The sequence below is a fragment of the Aspergillus bombycis genome (assembly GCF_001792695.1).
Source record: "Aspergillus bombycis strain NRRL26010 chromosome Unknown contig00148, whole genome shotgun sequence".
NCBI lineage: Eukaryota > Fungi > Ascomycota > Eurotiomycetes > Eurotiales > Aspergillaceae > Aspergillus > Aspergillus bombycis.
Genome location: NW_019170150.1, coordinates 16064 through 35524, shown reverse-complemented (window position 1 = coordinate 35524; position 19461 = coordinate 16064). Strand labels below are relative to the sequence as shown.

At 49.5% G+C, this 19461-nt stretch overlaps 6 protein-coding genes across 6 annotated transcripts; 2 read left to right on the top strand and 4 right to left on the bottom strand.

Moving 5' to 3' along the window:
- Positions 1 to 509: 509 nt before the first annotated feature.
- ABOM_011237 (phosphatidylserine decarboxylase family protein) lies at positions 510 to 1888 on the top strand (the record flags this gene model as incomplete). The annotated part of the gene is made up of 2 exons (XM_022538365.1): positions 510 to 550; positions 604 to 1888. 2 exons carry the CDS (start codon positions 510 to 512, stop codon positions 1886 to 1888), a joined length of 1326 nt encoding a protein of 441 aa, XP_022384068.1.
- Positions 1889 to 2006: 118 nt separating this feature from the next.
- ABOM_011236 (MFS transporter) lies at positions 2007 to 3799 on the bottom strand (the record flags this gene model as incomplete). Its single annotated transcript, XM_022538364.1, has 5 exons — positions 2007 to 2623; positions 2673 to 3124; positions 3181 to 3334; positions 3385 to 3553; positions 3611 to 3799. The coding sequence occupies 5 exons, from the start codon at positions 3797 to 3799 to the stop codon at positions 2007 to 2009; spliced, it is 1581 nt and encodes a 526-aa protein (XP_022384067.1).
- A 606-nt stretch (positions 3800 to 4405) lies between these two features.
- ABOM_011235 (ankyrin repeat protein) lies at positions 4406 to 9893 on the bottom strand (the record flags this gene model as incomplete). The annotated part of the gene is made up of 6 exons (XM_022538363.1): positions 4406 to 5397; positions 5453 to 6444; positions 6500 to 8234; positions 8291 to 8612; positions 8668 to 8910; positions 8964 to 9893. The coding sequence occupies 6 exons, from the start codon at positions 9891 to 9893 to the stop codon at positions 4406 to 4408; spliced, it is 5214 nt and encodes a 1737-aa protein (XP_022384070.1).
- A 441-nt stretch (positions 9894 to 10334) lies between these two features.
- Positions 10335 to 11912, bottom strand: ABOM_011234 (uncharacterized protein; the record flags this gene model as incomplete). Its single annotated transcript, XM_022538362.1, has 2 exons — positions 10335 to 11735; positions 11784 to 11912. The coding sequence occupies 2 exons, from the start codon at positions 11910 to 11912 to the stop codon at positions 10335 to 10337; spliced, it is 1530 nt and encodes a 509-aa protein (XP_022384069.1).
- A 417-nt stretch (positions 11913 to 12329) lies between these two features.
- Positions 12330 to 14195, bottom strand: ABOM_011233 (uncharacterized protein; the record flags this gene model as incomplete). Its single annotated transcript, XM_022538361.1, has 2 exons — positions 12330 to 13704; positions 13759 to 14195. 2 exons carry the CDS (start codon positions 14193 to 14195, stop codon positions 12330 to 12332), a joined length of 1812 nt encoding a protein of 603 aa, XP_022384064.1.
- Positions 14196 to 16908: 2713 nt separating this feature from the next.
- On the top strand, positions 16909 to 19092 carry ABOM_011232 (putative cholinesterase; the record flags this gene model as incomplete). The annotated part of the gene is made up of 1 exon (XM_022538360.1): positions 16909 to 19092. One exon carries the CDS (start codon positions 16909 to 16911, stop codon positions 19090 to 19092), a length of 2184 nt encoding a protein of 727 aa, XP_022384063.1.
- Between the last annotated feature and the right edge of the window lie 369 nt (positions 19093 to 19461).

The following is a 19461-nucleotide window of genomic DNA, read 5'->3' as shown; positions in this document are numbered from 1 at the left end:
TGGTGCATTCACGTGGTGACAACGGTTTGCTATGAAAGGGGATGACCTGTGCTTCTATATAAAAGCTGCCTTCTGATGAACGGCAAAGTCCAATAATTTTAGATTGATTTAGGAGTAAAAGATAGATTAGAGATTAGGTAGGAGAAATGTCGATATGAGAAAACTGGAAGCGGACAACGAAATAGGAAGGTGCATATTCCAGAATCCGCGAATCGTGATAAGATAAACACTTCACTGCCACGTGCCTCCCATGACATCATTCATTGTTATTATCAATAAAGTGCCTTCTTCACCAATGTCTATCCACAGCTCCACTACCAAAGCAGCATACGAATGGCGCTATAGTAGCCCTGCATCATCATGATGCAACCGGCCAGTCACTACTCGAAATGTAAAGTTGTCAAGCTCAGGATAAATACACGCCGCTCCATCGCCAAGATGTCAATCATGAATTCAAGAACCCACTACATTCAATCACGATAAATAAATACAATTCCAATATCACAATCATGACACATAAGCACGGGAAACACACTCCTCGGCTTCACAAGTATGGCTTTCTTTCAATTTCCTCTCTTAGACCTCCCAATCTAACAAAACCAGGTTCGGAAAATGGATGCCCTCCACCCTAGACAGCCACCACGAATGGCTAGGCGGGCTAATTGCTCACGTCGACAGCAAAGCCGACCACGAGCTTCACCCAGTGATGAAGGAATTCCAACATCTCATTGAAACCAACACACGGATCTACCTCCTTATAGAGGCTATGTTCACCGAGGTCCCCCGTAACAGAGTCTACGCAACAGACCCAACCGGCTGTCCCCAGATCCGAGACTACAAACATATGATCCAGGTCCTGAACCATCTCCTCACGACGGCGCCCTCATGGAGTGACTTTACCCATCGCGTCGGTCTCGTCGGGCTACCCATTAACGCAGTGCTGGACTGGTCCATGGGCACACCCAGCGGGTACGCTGCGTTTCTAGATCCAGAGATCAATGCCATGATCAAAAAGGTACTAAGCGCCTGGGGCGAGTACTTGCAGTCCCCTGAGTCAGCCCATGTGCTAGATGATTCGCAATACGGATGGTTCGGTGAAACGGGGAAGAATAACCTCGTCTCAGTCGCCAATGTAGGACAGACGAACTACTCCTTCGAGGATATGTTTGTCTGTGACTCCCCTCAGAAATACCACGGGTACAAATCATGGGATGATTTCTTTACTCGGGTCTTCCGGCCTGGTATTCGCCCTGTTGCATCGCCAGACGATGACAACGTAATTGCCAACGCCTGCGAGTCGCAGCCGTACAAGGTCGCTCGTAACGTCAAGGGAAGAGACGTTTTCTGGATCAAGAGTCAGCCGTATTCGGTCTTTGATATGCTGGCGCATGATTCCCTTGGTGAACAGTTCGTCGGCGGAACTGTCTATCAGGCTTTCCTCAGCGCGCTGAGCTATCACCGCTGGCATGCGCCTGTCAGCGGCAAGATTGTGAAAGCCTATGTTGTTGACGGGACGTATTACTCCGAGCCGCTATTCGAAGGTCTAGGAGATCCACACCCTCATGGTATCGATTCAGTTGGGGAAGTCACGGCCCAGGAGTACATTACGGCGGTTGCCACGAGGGCATTGATTTTTATCGAAAGTGACAATCCTGCAATTGGACTAATGGCGTTCCTTGGTATTGGAATGTGCGAGGTTTCGACTTGCCAGATCACCGTCTCTGAAGGTCAACATGTCAAGAAAGGAGACGAGATTGGAATGTTTCATTTCGGTGGGTCAACACATTGTCTGCTGTTCCGGAACGGCGTCAATGTCAATGAATTCCCATCTACAGAGACGAACCAAAACATTCCAGTAAAAGGCCAGGTTGCTGTTGTGACACCTTGAAGCCTTGAGTTGGACTCTTCTCTGGCATGTACGTAATATAGTGGGATAAAAGTTGTGGACGTGTATATATGCCCAGAAGTATGCATTGTATAATTTCATCATCATAATCACCTATATCCTACAGCGTATACTTGAACAAAGGTGACTTGTCGCCCATGTTCAACAACTGCTCCTCCGTATATTTCTCCCTTACTTCCGACTCCGACAACTTCGATCTCCTCTTGTTCTCCCACCAGAACGAAGCTTCCAATATCAATGCAAGGATCAATGCCGAGCCTCCGAACGCAATGGACAGCCCAAAGCCAGTATAGTACTTCGGCTTCTCGTCGTCCATATACATATAACTTCCGATAATACCACCAATATTGCCAACGCAGATATTGAACGCCACACCAATTGCGCGTCGATTGGACGGAGTCAAATTGTTAGAGGTCCAAGAGGTGGTGGCCGGATGGACAGGGTAGAGACCAATCATAGCCAGAATGACGGCAAAGAAGCTAGGACCGACATTTTCTTCCAGCTTGCCATCGAATGAAATGATAATTCCGTATCCGACCGTCAGCAGGACGAGAGGAATCACGACAAACGGCATTCGCCAGTAAAACCGATCCGAAAGTCTGGAGAAGCAGACGGCAGAAATGGCACCGGCGACATAGGGAGGAACCGTCATAAGCTGGGCACTGGTGCTGCTGAACCCCATGGCTTCGGTTATACTGGGAAGGGTAAATTTGTTGCCTGATCTTTCATCAGTATATTGGTCAGTCGAAACGCTAAGGAAACATACCGTATGAACAGGCGGACTGGCATAGCAAAATATATGCTAGGATATACATTCGCCAATTTGTCATCACTGAGAGGAAATCCTTCCACCGTGACCGTTGTTGCTGGTCGTTTTCCTCTTCTTTGAACTGTCCTCCTTCCTTGATGAATTTCTGTAGCTCGAGGAAGCGAATTTCGTCTGGTTCTAACCATCGACCGGATAGCGAAGGTGAATCAATGAGGAACCAGAAACAGGCCACACCCAGCACCACGGTAACCAAGCCCTCAAGGATGAAAATCCATCTCCAGCCTTCATATCCACCAACACCGTCCATCTTCGCGATGGCCGCCGCGAGTAGTCCTGAGAACGCGCCAGACAGGGCACTAGCACAGTAGAAATAGGCAAGACGAGTAGATAAGTCTTTCGGCATGTACCACTGGGTACAGAGGTAGACTGCTCCGGGAAAGAAACCTGCCCTGCTTGAAGTCAGCCTATGAAATCTGGTCCAACGGTTTGTAGGCCGCAAGCATACTCGAAAACGCCAAGAAGAACACGGGTCACCATCAACCCGGCAAAATTCTGGACGACCCCGGTCAATGTCATGATGATCCCCCAGGAAACTATTAAGATTCCCAGATACACAGATGGCCGAGAAAACGTTTTGAGCAGCATGTTACTAGGTACCTCTGCCTAGAATTAGATCGACCGTCTCCAAGGCGAACTAACGGAAACTCACCGAGGAGGACATATGGGACAAAGAATATGCTCAGTATGATGTTCCATTGAATGCCATCGAGATTCAGATCCTCCATCATGCCTTCGATCTTTGCATTTCCGATGTTTGCCCTATCAAGATGGGATATAAGATATAACACTGCGAGCATCGGCACGAGACGGATATCGACCTGAACAGTGGAATTAGCATCCAGGTGTTTACGCTAACATGTAGGGAGGATACAAACCTTGCGGCGAACCATCTTCCTCCGCTCCGGGGGGTAATTGAGATAAAAGTCCTCATCCTCCGGGTCCAACCCCAAGACCCGGAAATTCTCAATAGTGACAATTGCGGGCACTTGCTCCTGGTGCTTAGGATCAGGAATTTTGTCATCTTGAAGATCCAACGAGTGCCCCATTTGCTTTGCAACAGACATGTTGACCAGATATCTAGTAAGCGTCTACTGAATAACAGGGACTTTAGCGCTTCAGTCCCTTGCTGAGGGCGAGTATACCTGGAATATATAGATCACCATGCTTTTCCGCAATGGTATCTCCACCTTGAGTCGAAGCTCATGTCGTTCCAGTCTTCCCCCGCGCATTGGCGCATGATAGACGCATACTATGTCGGCTGCCAAGAGAGCTAAGAGAGTGCTCCGAACATACAGATGGACAAGTCTGGGGAAATGGAGGAGAAGCGGCGGGGGAATCCGGGGGTGGAGCCACCCTCCGCTAAGCCACATCCACGTGAACTGGCGGAAATGCAGGCTAGACCAGCTGGAAAAATATCCGCCACCCCAATTGAAAGCTACATGTCCTAGCTCTAGGCTTAGGCTCGTTCGTCTAGCGGGGTCAGAGATTTTCGCGGTTGATGAATGACACTAATTATATTACTTGGTACCATGCTCATATTTCGAGCGTGTAAACAGGTTCTATTGGCCGATTTCACACTAACAAATGCCGAGGCCATATCCCGCTGTCCACCTTCAACAGGAAAGATAACATAAGATTAAACCTTCATGCACTTCCCTGTAAGCAGCATCTTAAGTTTCCATGACGTCGGTCAGCTCGTCGTCTCGATCAGATCGACCATACCATCTCGCCACTTGATCCGTTTCTGTGAACCCCTGACCCTGACGTTGTCCCCATCGACTGGACTTCTGTGCGGCCAGTCGCTTTGCCACCTCGTTCGCTTCATTTAAAGTGACTAGCTTCCGCTTTTCCGGTCGGCCGCTAGCCCTTTCACGGCATACGTCGCGTAAGCTCTTCTCCGGTGGACATGAGTCGGGAAGGAAGGACTCTGGATCCACATCAACCATGTTTGCATCCATTATCCAGCGGCCGTTCCAAGATCGATCGCGAGCTCGAAAGCTAGGTGGGTCCGAGGTTGCTCTAAGTGTCCAAGCGTCCTCTTCAAGCTCTAGCGGTGTGCTTCCAGTGGCATTCTCACGATAGAGCAAGTCAGGACGACGATCCATCATCAGCTCGAGAATCCGAACGAGCTCGTGTTTCACTGCGTAGTGCACAGGTGTATTGCCTGTGCCATCAAGTAGTTCCAAGTGTTTCTGTCCCGTGCTCTCAGCAAACTGAAGAAGAATGCGTGCGATATCAATCAGCCTATCTGCGTCGGATCCGTTAAAATAGGCGTGATGCAGCCAGCGGGAAAATGGGGTGACAGATCCCGGTTCATCTGACGAACGCTCCAGTAGTAACGAAGGAATCACTCGAGGATCAAGCAAGCCAAGAAGTTTCTCTATATTGCCTGGCTTTCCTGAAGTGTTGCCATCAATTCCACACAGCAACAGATGTATGAGGTTGTTGCCTCTGCTATCCCGAACTGTCTGGCTTGCACCTGCTTTTATGAGAATATCGGCATAATTTGCTCTATTCAGGGAGTACGCAAGGGCTAATGGGGTGTATCTTCCTGCGGACCTAGTCTCGAGGCATTCTGGAACCTCCCGAACAAGATACTCGACAAGGTGCCGGGATTCCAACGTCGGCGTAGAGAGAATGGCGCAATGCAAGACCAGATTGTCTGTCGTAACATATGTCAGCATTCAGAGATATATAAATAAACAAAGAGTACATACTTTTTGCGTTGAGCCAGCTCATGAGACACTTCTCAATGCCACCGGTTGACTTTGCTAGGAGCTTCAGCCTATGGTCCTGCTCATGGGTCCCGGAAAACTCGAGATAATATCTGCTCGGAGCAGTACTCATGTACCATTCAGTGCTCTTCAGACTACCCAGCACAGCAGAAACAAGTAAGGGCGAGCTTTTATTCGCATGATGGCGCAGTTGTCCGCGCCCAGCAGCTGCCCAGTCTGCTCTCTTCTTTCCATGGATAGAGAGCCCTTGGTAGTATTTTGGCTTTTCATGAACCTGAACGCCGCTTTCCTGGACAAGAGCATCCAAGGGGAGGTCCGCTCCTGTTCTCCTGATAAGTTCTTCAAGGCAGCGGAGTCGACCCTCTGCTATAGCTAGATGAACCGTTTTATTCGCCACTCCGAAAGCGGTGAACTCAGAACTGGTGTCCATGGAAGACAGTTCTTCTCCAATTTCAAGTAAGAAGATAAGCAACTTGACATTGTCCATCCAAATGGCATACTCGAAAAGATCAGATGGCTTGCCAAAGGGGCTCTCGCGAAATTTAGCCTTGACTTCACGGCTGGTGAACCATTCGGACTTTGGGCAATACCACTTTAGTACCTCAAGTGGAGTAATATGGCTCTCCACCTGCGTGGCCACTTCACCTATATCGTCTATGGTGAACTTATCATCAACAATCTCGCTGTAGATGCGAAGATTGCCGCTATCCTCCAAGTCTTCACCACTGCAATCACTGCCTATCTCAAACCTCTCGTGGCCACTAGGCTCCTTGTCTTTATACTGTGCTTGAACAATCTTCAAGATTGCTTTCGCCACGTCCAGATGACCCCGAACTGCTGCGATTGAAAATGGCGAGAGTCTATTAGAGTCTTTTATAGCAATTCGCAAGGGAGGCTGTTCATTGCCCTCGCCCCACATGGCCAGTGTGAGAGACTTAATGGTGTCTAAGTCACCACGCCAAGCTGCCTCAAAGCTTTACGATATTAGTCGTCAGTCAATGCCAAGGGACAGGTTACTAGGATACTCACAGTTTGATATATCCACCCTTCTTTTCATCGGTGAGATCAGAGACGTTGAATGTAAATTCCAGTTCGAATGGGTCATCACGGTTCCTGTTTGGCAATAATGACCCATCGTCATCAACCGGTGTTTCAAAATTGGGAAACAATTCCGTAAACGTCTTGGCGCCTTTCTCGAACAGAGCAGTTTCTAGCTTTTCGTATTGTTCAACTAGGTCCCGTATCGCGTGCAGCTTCGACTCGACCCCTTTCCTGTTCTGAAAATCACTGATTTCTTGTTCATATGCTTTCAGCCTTTTCTCGTATGATTTCTTTGCCTTGCTCAATTCCCGCTCCGCCGTCCACAATTGATATGTGTTAGCTTCAAAATCATTCAGGTAGAAGGAATCAGGCTCAAGTGGCCGTGGCGCAGTTAATTCAACCACTTCGCCTTGGTATTGCTGCAATTCTTTGATCTTGTCACGGACACAGTCCAGGAGAGATTTACCATGGAGACTATCTCGCACGTAGTCATCATCCTCCACTTTATATCCGTCTGGCGATAACGTGTTCGGATCAACGCCACGAGTCACTAGCTCTAGAGCCACTTCTGGTAATTCTTTCTGAACAGCTAGGATAACGGGCTGCGTAAAGTTGTGTCTGAAAATTTCACGATTCCTTTCTGATGAGTTTGTACGTATGCTGTCCAGTATCTGACCAGACTTCACAAACTTCTCAAAGTCGATCGAGGGCTCAGCACCAGCTTGGAGAAGTTTCAATGCACCGATTGGATTCTTCGTATTGATTGCGGTCATGAACGCGGAGTAGGCATCAGGGTTCCAGGAATATCCAACAAAGGCGAGATGGTTAATCGCTTTCAGTGTGACTGGTTCGTTCTGATCGAGGAAGACATCAATAAGGTCGTCATATGTTGAGGCAGCAATGTAGTGTAATGGCGTGTTGTATTTGAGGTCAGCCTGGGCCGGCGAGGCACCCAACTGTAGAAGCTTCTTGGCCATCGCTTTGGCATTTTCTAGAGGGAGTTGAAGCGTGAGTACTAGTGTTAGAAGCGCACTTCTTGGGCTGTTGTTATGGCTGTTCAGCAATTTTATTGGGAGCAACACGTCAGCTCCGAAAGACGCGACGAGTTCTTCCGCCACGTCAACATGACCATTGAGTATGGCAAGGTGTAGAGGAGATGTATGGCTGTCCCAGGACACAGCATTTATATCATAGATATCTGGTTCTTGCACATTTTCATCTTCAGGTAGTCTTTCGGTGCTGGTAGCATCGTCACCTTCTCTTTGGACTTTGACAAATGATCCAGAAGTGTATGAGGTTGCGTCCACTTCCATGCTAACTGTTTCAATGTCATCTGGCTCACTGCGCGCTTCGTCAGCACCATGTTGACTATATTGGGCTGCTTTTGCTTTGCAAAGCTCCTGCCTTTTATCCTCCTCGGCTTCATTTTCTTCGCTTTTATGGAGCAATATTCTAATGATCTCAACATCGCCTCGAGCAGCTGCGATATGCAAAGCAGTTCTGCCATCTGCCAAGCGAGAGATTAATCTCGCACCGTGATCGACAAGGCATTGTACAATCTTTGGTGTTGAAGCCATACAAGCCAGATGTAGCGGGGTCCGTCCCGTATAGTCGCGACTGTTGGGATCACTTTGTTCTTGAGAAAGCCACTCCTGGACAGCAGCAAGATCATGGTCGATTATAGCCTGGCATAGCTGCTCAGTATTACCTACATATGCCATCTCTGCTTTGGCGATTAGTAGATGCCACAATAGTTCAACGGAAACATGGAACACAAACCTGTCCAGTCGGTCTCTGTAATAGGGTTAAAGCTGCCAATTTCCTGGCGTCCAGGATCATCTCTAATGAAGGAGATATCTCCAGAGATATAGTTCTTGCCTTCTTTCTCTGCGACTTCCTTTTCTTCCGGAGTCACGGGTTCAGGACAATAACCACAACAGTCGTGAATTACATCCTCCACATTACCAAAAAATGCCGGATGCCGATGCAAATTGACGTCCCTGTCTTTTGGCCTGTTCCATTCTGCATTAAGAAGTAAGTCCTTCGTATACACCAGTCGCTCAATCCTCTTGGCATGGAACTTCGGCCCATAGGGAATCGTCTTCCAGTGGGGTCAGCAAGAGTAGCCCTATATTATGGGGGGAGGTGTAACACACCATAGTATGATAGTCCGAATATTCATCCCCCTCCATCCACTCAGGAGTTTCATCTTCCCAGTCACTTTTAATGTTACCATGTAGTGACCTGAGGCTTCGCATCTGCTGTTGTCGAGCCGGACGGCCACGCTCCTCTCGTCTCTGCTCTAGGTAAGCGTCCCTATCGGATGACTTCGGCAACCTTTCTAGCACTAGAAGACGCGCTAGGCCAACAGTCCTTGAAAAGCTCCTCTCATAGATTGTCTAGAAGCATGTTAGACAGAGGAGCCACACGCTTAGGAAAGGGGCAACCTTACTGGATCGATACGGCTCCGCTCTAGCTGCGGACAGAATATCTCAAAGCCTCGGTGTGAATATTTGGAAAGGCGATTCTCATAAGATGGCGAGCGTCTAGTCAAATCGATCGTATTCGTCTGGGTGATATATGCAGAAAGGGCACGTGGTGAAGCATAAACTTGCTTGCCATCGAAAGCGGCACAGGAACAGTCAACATCGAATCCGGTCAGGATCTCCGAGATAGACTTGTATATACGTAAGACAATCTGTACGTGGCGGGTGGGGTATTGTGAGACGATAGTAATTGTATTCTTGGTTCGTATGGTTGTCGTCTCATAAAGAATGGCGTTTTTTACCTTGTCTTCGATTTGTTTTATCTTTTCGATTGCTCGTTCTTCGGTCAAGCCATACAAGAAGAGGTCGACATCAGATGCCGGTGCGTACTTGTCATGGTAGAACTGTCGTAAGGCGCGCTTTGAGCCACGGTACTCTTCCGGGACTGGCATGAGGCAAGTCACCACGGCACTTCCTGCCACGACAACATTGCTCCAGTCCATGTCACTCAAAGATCCTTCTGAGAAGATGTTGAAATTATTCCGAAAGTCCTCTAAACTCGACACCACCGCAGGATCACCAGAAGCCCTACGAGATTCTGGCTTCAGGGGCATGATATATTTTTCCTGAAGGTCGGGTGACTCTGAACATGGATCTCGAGGCTGACTTAGGACAATGGTCTTCCCACTCGTGTCATAGAGCGGTACGATATTGAGGTGATTGTCCTGTAGCGCAGGATGGGACGGCTCCTGAGCAAAAAGCTTACGTACGACCGCTTCGTACTCATTGTACGGCTTAAGAAGCTGAGCAATCGGCGTATCCTGACTTTTGTTGATCCAGCCAATGAGATCCTGGTGTTTCGTCGGCAATGATGGAAGAAAATGTGTCGCTGCCATGATGTTCGCTGCTAGAGCTCAAAACTCGATCCCGATTATACCCAAAAGAAAGACAAGTGGTATTCAAGTTAGCCACGGATTTATAGCTCCAGAAACGAATAAGAGAGGAAAATAGAATGCATCTACCACATCCAATTCCACCAGCAGTTCGAAGCTTCCTTAAATCAAATTTCCAAACAACTAAAAGTTTAACCCCCTCGGCGGCAGAATTGGTACCGCTCTCCAGGCATACGTCCCACTATTTGTCTAAATCTAGGCACTGCTAGGCAGGATAAGGCAACCTAATGGGGGATCCTGTCGATCTTCCAAACTCTCGGTTAGATGTCTGGCACCAGCGCTGCGATCAGCTCCCCACTCCTACGCCAACAATATGATCTCGATCGGATTCCCACAATGAAGAAAAGTATCCGACTCGTAAATTCGTAAAGGAGACATCACTGATTATCCACAGCGGCCAAACCAAATTTTTTGTCCCCCTAATGCTGGCTCTAACTCCATCCCAAGTTTCCGTGCCGTCCCAGCTGAGTCGACATAGAATTCAGCCCGGACGCACTCAGACGTACTGGCTGTACACATTATCGCCACGAAAAATTCCCCCGTGGTATGTTCCAAATGGATGGTCATCGCTTCCACCCGATCGCTTAGGTCCGCCTGCAATTGTCCATCTTCGACCCTCAGTGCAATGATGCCATAACCCGGGTGGCTGTAGATTCCAGTATACGCATGCAATGGGAGGGTATGGGGCAGTGGCCTGGCCGGCAACGAAGGGAACAATCGTTTCTTCGTCTCGCAGATGCTTTCGGATCTTTTTTCCGTGATGTCGGACATCCTCTTCGTCATATCTTGGACAAACTGTTCCCGCTCACTACCCGACACTCCCAGTAACGTATCGATGAGGTATAGATATAACTCCAACTGCGCGTTTCTAGCCCTTTGAGTATTCCCCATTATTGAAAACCCAAACTGCTTCTCAGGGATGAAGCCCACCATGATCCCGAATCCAGCCCAGCTCCCGCTATGCCAGTATAATTGTTGACCCTGATAAGTGTCCACAAACCAGCCCAGAGCGTACAGGTGGTAAGGTGCAGGGGGGTATACAGTATCCCCATCGTCTTTGGAGACGACGGTCCGGGGATGAATGATCGATGTATGCCCTTCTGGCGATACTGGCGCCTTTTTGTATATCATGGCTCGCAACCATTTTGCATAATCAAGAACATTGCTAACAATAGCCCCTGTTCCAGTCGTGGGTGCATAATTCATATGTGGCTCGGCCACATAGCAGCCCTTTTCTGGAACCCACGTATAGCCTTGGACTAGCTTTGGACTAGTTAATGGACACCTTTTGACATCCTGGACAGAAAAGTACGTGTCGTTCATATTGAGTGGGCTCCAGACGCGCTTTTGCAGGAACTCGCCCAGCGATTCACCTGTGATCTGCTCCAAGACATGAGAGACTACCATAAACATGTGGTTGCAATAGTCGAATGTTGTTCGCGGTAGATATGCCAGAGGAAGGTGTCTGAGTTTCCGGACCGCTTCGCGCAACGTTTCATCCGGATATGCGCCTGTCATCGCAAATATATGACCTGGTAAGCCAGACCGATGTGACAGAGCATCTTCCAGAGTAGTGCTCATTGTGGCATTGTCGTCGGCCAAAACAAAGTCACCTCGAATTAAGGATGCTATTGGCGTATCCCATCTGAGAGGTGAGGGGGTCTCCTTTTTGTCGTCCATCACCATGGATACCGCAGCAGCAGTGAATGCTTTGGTGGTGCTGCACGTGGTGAATAGAGAATCAACAGTCATCTTTTGGTCTGGGAATTCTGCAATGCCGTAGGCCTATGTCACTCAGTACAAATTCATGTGGCCGCTTAATCATTTACGCACTTTCGCATAAGTGCTCGAGCCGTGAACCACGGAGATTGTAATGCCGGGCACCTTCCATTTCTCCAACTGCTTCTGTACTAGGGAGTCAAATTCCAGCGTAAAGGGCGAGGGAGACTGCCGTATGGTCATGATGTTACGTAGAACTGTCGGTTAGGTGGTAGTGCTTTTCTGTGCGGAGAAGAGTGGAATTTAGGTAAACGGCCCAGCATACCGCTACATAATCCGTGTAAGTATAGCGCGCACACCACCTGACTAGCCGGCATCTTTCGCTTATCTGCGGGGGAATTACATATAGTCCATAGATATGTACACACGTACCATAGGCAGGGATAGATTTGAGATAAGCTACTAGTATGGTTTGGCACGAACATAAGCACTAAAAACATTAGCTTGGCATGCACAGCCATTTCATATGAATTCTATAGTACATCTTCCTCGTCTGCTCTGCTGTGAGTAGCGTGGCACAAGGGCACGACCCTGCTCCTAGATTATGTTCTAATGGTCTATGGGATAAATCCACACCATACACCATTGCAATCAAAATACTCATACGGCCGCTCCCTCTCTCCATCGGCGACCTTGTCCCCAAACGCTCTTCAATGCACGTTTCAAATCATCTCTACGTCCGCTGTAGGACGCTTTCATGTCGCCTTGGCCGACATCAAGCTTCATCGTTTTGAAAAAAGTCGCATCAAGAGTATCAACCTGTGCATCCCATCCCGCATTCGCCCTCGTCGACCATGAAAGCTCCTTGGACACCCGTGGTTTAGCAGGTCTGGAGTTGTTCAGGCGTATGAGCAAATCATCAAGGCCGGCCCGTAGTTGTCCCTGGTCTTCCACAATTTCAGATACCAGCCCTAGTGACTTGAGATTTTCCGCCGTGGTGGAATGAGTGGAGAAAACTGCGTTGCGTATAAAAGCGCTCTTCCACTTCGAGCTAGAATTCCTGGCCTGTTTAAATGTCGCCTCGGTAAATGTCAATGTTGCTGCCCTAAGGCTAACCCTGACATCACAAGCAAGTGCTAACTCGACACCGCCACCAAAGGCGTGACCATTTATGCATGCAACTGTCGTTTTGGGTGAGCGTTTCATCAATTCCAGTAAGGCAGCAAGATGTTTTGCCTGGGGATTTCTTGAAGCACCCTGAGCAATGAATGGCATAGTCTTTCCAATTTCCACTCCCATGCAGAAGTATCCCCCGGTTGCAGTGATGATAATGTTCAAGAGGGAAGGGTCCTTGTTGCAACTTGCGATAATAGCTATAAGGTCGGCGACCATCTTCTGCGTGAATGTGTTGCCCCTTTTCGGTCGATTGAGTACAATCTTAAAATTGCCACCCGAGCGATATGTCAGTAGCCTGCCCTTGGTGTTCACTGGGGACCAAGTTGCTGCCTTGGCCGGTGTGTGGTCCGTCTGTCGCGGTGGACACACTAGTCCGTGTGTGTTCGCGAGCGCTATTCCAGCCCGACTTGCATTCTCTCTTGACAGTCTTGTGGATATCCACAGACCGGTTTCCACCAGCTTGAGCATATCAAGGCCAGTGGCAATCCCCGCATTGTGAAACATATAAACTAGGTCTTCCGTGGCAACATTGCCCTTGGCGCCCGGTGCGTAAGGGCAACCTCCCAGGCCGCTGATACTGCTATCAAACACACGAAGCCCACAGTTATATGCTTCCCAAGTGTTGGCTACAGCCTGGCCGTACGTATCGTGGAAATGGCCCGCCAGCAAATCGAGAGATACGCCATGTTCCTCCAGATACACCAAAAGGCTTCTTACTTTATCGGGGCAGCCGACACCTAGTGTGTCTCCAAGGCTAACCTCATAACATCCCATCTCGAGCAGCTCTCTCACGCAATGAAGGACTGCGGATGGCGCCGTTGGGCCGTCAAAAGGGTCGGAGAATATACATGATACGTATCTTCACAAAACGTCAGCCACGACAGTTCATGCATCCAGTCACACACATACTTACCCCCTGACAGCCAGGCCACAGCTAGTAGCCTTCTCTGCAATATTCCTCGCCCTTTCTAAGCCCTCCTCCACGGTGCAGTTGATGTTGGCCTTACTAAACCCTTCTGTAGCGCTGATAAAGACCGCAACCTCCTTAACACCGTATTCGAGTGCTATATCCAGACCCTTCATATTGGGAACTAACACTGGAAGACGCATATTAGGTTCCTTCCGCAGTGACTTAATATCTTCCATGCGCAGCACATCTCGACAATCCGATAACTGCGGAACCGCTCGAGGGGAGACTACCGACGTCAACTCGATGGACTGAAGACCCGTGCCGCGGAGTCGTCGAATTAACTCTATCTTTACTGACGTGGGCACATGGTCTTTGATATTTTGTAGGCCGTCCCGCGGTCCTACTTCCACGATACGCACGGCGCCTCTAGGGTCTTTCATTGCGGGTGAGGCATTCGGGCGCAACTAGCGAACGAATGGGGCCGTGAGTGTCGTGAAACTCCAGCACCATATCATTTCATAACAGTCCCCTCGCAAAATCAAATTCAGAAATGTTTCCCTGGGGGCGTGAAGATAATACTTATACTGGATGTCAGCATTCGGCAGTGCGGATGTTCTGGCCCGACAAAATGTCCCCGCAAGCAGGGTGGATGACGACATCCCGGGCGCCTTACCCCGTATTATCCTACTCTACCATCACGCCTCGGGGTGGCGGATCAATTGAATGTCACCTTGCGATCGCCGAGGCTCGAGGTTGCCGAACGTTCTAGTCTTTTGCCTCTTCCCACAGTTTCACGCTCTGACTGTGCTGACTCTGTCTGACCATGCGTTTGTTTTTTTTTTTGGGCAGGACTTATCATCGACTTATCAACAAATCAAATGACGTCTTATCCCCATCATTTTGTTGAATGTAACATTTGAGAATCTTTGAGTTTTAAGCATCGGGCTTCGGGGGGAAGTACCCGTGACGTGACTGCTTAGCAACAAAGGCGTGATTACTGAGTCTGGTGCGGCGCCGGGACCATTTTCGTTTCCCATAGATTTCACATTGATTGAAATAACCTTATCCTCCTTTTGAGTTCCCCGTCCGGGAAACATCATTTCACGCTTGTCCGACGGCCAACGTAGTTGATATATTTCCTTTACGCTCCAATCACGACAAGTACTAGATTTAAGCATGCTCTGGGTGACTTTATCTACTGTATCTTGCTGAAAATTCCATCACCAGGGCACTCGCACTCCTGAGTCCTACCATATCAGTAGAGCTTATTGTCATAGACCCCTACCAAGTAAGGAAACCCCACATCGACAACGAGGTGGTCCAAGATATCACCAGCGATCAGGATCTGTAGCACAATCTGTACCACGAAAGTGCACGCTCGGGTCATATGCCAACGGCTGCCATTTCTAACAAATCCGAGGCACAGCGGACGAAATAGGTCGCTGTCGATTCCGGAACATCTACTGAAGTCCAGATGAAAGAAGTTGTTAGCATGGATCCTACCCGCTAGTAAGGCAGGGGAGATGTTATAAGATACTTTATTCAAGAGGCGATCATGTCTTTTGAGTCCATGTTAGATGTATAAATAGCCAGTCGTCAGGGTATTGATGATCACATCAGCAGAAAGGTGTAAGTAATATAATGCCATCGCTGGTGTAAGATGCTCTATAAGGTTGGCTTATGTCGCGTATGCATGAATGCTGGAGCAGAGTGGGTATTACCTGATATAACGTTGACTAGTTTCAGAAATAGGTGGACTCATCTGACTGATGTTATCCGTTGTATACCATTCTTATGGGTGTAGCTGTTTGTGCTGTGTTCTTTGTGCGGCAGAGCGTCTAGTTCTTGGAAATGATCGAAGTCAAGGTTCTATAAGATAAGAAAGCAATAGTCATGAAAGGCAGTACAGACATCAGTGGGTCAAAGCCGAATAATGAGGCGAATGTGGCCGTCATGGTAGGCAGTGACGGTGAGACATACGGAGTGAGCACGATGTCCAAATATGGTGATTGCAGTCATGTGGTGTGTAAACTGGGGATGAAAAGCATCAAGAATGGAAGGACGGTGGGTCTAACAGAGTATTCATTGCGAAATGCTGAAATGCACAGCCATGGAGAGAAAGGAGGCAGGGGTAGCTACCCATTACTACATCGAGTGACTGCTGTAGGATAACTGAGGATAGAAACAGAGGTACAATGAAGATAGAAGGCAAGATACAGATTGAAGGAAAGAATAAAAAACAAAAACTCAGTCATCTCTGCCAATAATCCCCAGACAGGACTGTGAGATCATTAGCAGGTGTCCCTAGGGAAAATCCCGGGGGGTAGGGATTTTATTACTACGATCGTTCTCGCCCTTACACACTTTTTCCCCGGCCGCTGGAAAAGGGAGTAAAGTGACGGGTTCGAAGGGAGACCTCCTGGTGCAGTGGTTGTAGTTGCGTAAGGCAGGGTTAGTCGGATAGGATCTGAGGGTAGCAGAATATATCGGCTATGCAATGCTTCCTAGGACTCAACGTTAGTCCCCATACCCGGTCTATATCCCCGAGACGCAGCAAAGCCAGAGTATGCACAGATTAATGGGGTTCATCCTCTATCAGGGCCAAAGAACTGACCACTTTTTGAAATATATAGGGCACAGGGCTAGGGTTGGATCACATGGCACTATTCCCGATGGGGCGAACCTTGAGAGATGCGGCCTGAAAAGCCTCGGCTGAATGCCGAACTCCACCTTTTACTCCAGGTTTTTTGTGGAGATCTTTGTGCTGCGTAGTATCGATTCACTACTAGTGTCTCTTGGCTCAGTTGGTTATTGGGAGTTTTCTGCCGAGCTACGCCTTCGCATTGGTCATCTCGCCAAAGCTCTCCATGACAAGAAGCACCGTTGCTGGAGCCAATGCGCTAGTAACTGTCTCCAGCTAGTGCTCGAGATGTCACTGGCTACTAGCACAGCCCTCCTTTCCCATTCTGCCTATCGTGAGGTCTCTGCTAGTAAACAACCCGTATCTGTTGGTTCCTGATCCTTTGGTTCCGATTGTTCCGCGCAGTGCATATAAATACTGGTTAATTTCCCCGTCTCGGCTGTCACTCCGAAGAGGAATCGCCAAAACTCTGAGATCTGCGCATTGTTGCCTTTGGCGTATTCCGAGACAAGATGCAGTTGCAGGCTCTCGCCGGTTTCCTACTTCTCGGCTCGCCAGCGCTGGCAGCTCCGACCGCTACAAGTCCTCCAACTACGAGCTCACTGGGACGGCTGCGCGCATTGAACTACAATAACCTCGGCCCTGAGAACAATGGGACTGCAGCGGTACTCGTCTACGACGAATTGTCTCAGACAGAGGCACAAGCACGCTGTGCTGCCATTGGGGAGAACCTCTACCCACTCGAGTCTGCCCCTCAGTCTGAGCGCTCTGAGATAGACTACCAGCTAGCCTACCTCGTCTTTTCAGGAGATGTTCATCCAGACAGCCGTTTCTGGGTAGCCCCTGATGGCTCATCGAAGGAGTGTCAAGCGTATTCTCAAGGACAAAAGCGGCTGGTGTCGGCATCGTGCAGCTCCAAGCTCCCCGTCATATGCACATCTAGTGTCCCACCAACCACCGACAAAGACAGAACCGCCGTCGCCTCATCCAAGATCACCGTCAAAGCAGAGAACTACACTCTGACGGGATATCGCGACGCACGATCGTTTCGGTTCCTTGGTGTTCCTTTCGCAGATGCCCCGGTGAACGAGTTGCGCTTTGCTCCTCCAAAACCGTTCTCTGGCCCCAAGAAACGCGATGCAACCAAAGTGGCCGATAGCTGTGTCCAAGCCCTGTCAGCCTTTGGAACACTGGGGAATGGAGGCATTTCCGAAGACTGTCTTTACCTCAATGTTTTTACACCCATCTTGCCTGCGGGTTCCAACGATAACTCAACCCGCAAGCCTGTCGCCGTGTATTTCTACGGCGGTGCGTTCGTCAGTGGCAGCGCGTCTATGATTGACTACGACGGTGGAAACTTCGCCAGTCGTAACGATGTCGTGGTCGTCACGGTCAACTATCGAGTAGGAGCATTGGGTTGGTTGACAACTGGCAACCTCACAACCGGAAACTACGGTACAAGAGACCAGATCCTCGCGCTGAAATGGGTCAACAGACATATCGCAGCATTCGGTGGAGATCCATCCCAGGTCACCATCTTCGGGCAGTCCGCCGGCGGCCAGAGCGTTGTCGCACTACTCTCCTCAACCTCCGCGCGAGGTCTTTTCTCCGGAGCCATCGCTCAATCCGCACCGGTAGACTTACCCTGGTTCACGCGCGAAGTCTACGCAGACGCCATTGTACCAGAACTATCCAAGGCCGTCGGCTGCAACCAAACCACGTCCGAGAAGGAGCTCCTATCCTGCCTGCGATCCGTCCCCGAAACCAAATTCATCAGTAACACCACAGAATTCAAACAAGCACAGGCGGCTTGGACCAAGACCCTCGCCTCGGACTACCTCCACGTCAGCCAGCTCCTCGCCGCCATCGAGCCGCTGATGCCCATAGTCGACCCTCACGGTGGGGTAATCGACGACCAATTCCACAAACTCCTCGCCAGCGAACGCCTCCCCAATCGCGTCCCGACCATGTTCACAACGGTCACCGACGAAGCCTCCCTTTACGTGGCGCAATCGGTACCGGCCCTCGGCGCAAGCCAAACGGCCCTCAACACGGTGTTCAAGGCCGCCTTCCCCGCCAAACTGGCCGAATCGCTCATCAGCTCCAACGCCTTCCCTATCAACATGTCAGACCCAGACAGCACGCGCAATGTCGCCGCCGACGCTCTAACCCACAGCGAATGGAGCTGCGCACAGTCCTACCTCCTCCGCAAAGGCGGCGACCGTGTCTTCCCCCAGCTCTACGAAGTCGAGCTCACACGAGGCCACATCCAGACCAACGTCTCTGTGCCAGAGATCTGCTCCCCGAACAACAACTACAACGCCAGCTGCCACGCCTCAGACGTGCTCCCCGTCTGGGGAACCCTCAACAGCAAGACCCGCAACGTTGACCCCTACTACGATCAGGATGACATCCTGCATTCGCAGCTACTGAATGATATCTTCGGCTCATTCTTCCGCTCTCGCAACCCCAACCCGGACCAGGCCTTCTTACAGGTCCGTGGCCCGGCCTATGCGTCTACGTATGATATCTTCGTGACGAACGGGTACCGGGTGCCTGAGTATCGGCCTGAGCAGCGGAATGTCAGTTTGTTGGGCATGCCGCCTTCTTGGATCGATAATCCCGGTCTGTCGAGGAAGTGTGCCGTCTTTGAGGATTACGGGTTTACGTTTCAGAATGCCAACTTTACGGCTTAATGCTTAATACTCACATGTGGAGGACGTGGACGGTATGAGGTTAATGAGGTCGAGTAACGATTGTAGATAGATGTTAATGTAGTATACGCACTAGGAATCATATATGATTCATTAATGCACTAATGCATTCTGTTAACTGAAAAGAGGGGAGATTCTAATCTCTAGTCTGTCGTAAGTCGTAATCGTGATATCCGAAGTTCACGCTAGTCATGCTTCAAAAATGCAAAAACAGCCTCCCAGAAACAGGAACTCAATGCAATCACCGAAATAGCCTTCCCATAGTCATATCAATTCAAGGTTCCATGCGTCATCATCAATCGTAATTCGTAAAGTTGAGCCGGGCCAACTTTAGGGCCAAATCCGAGAGCT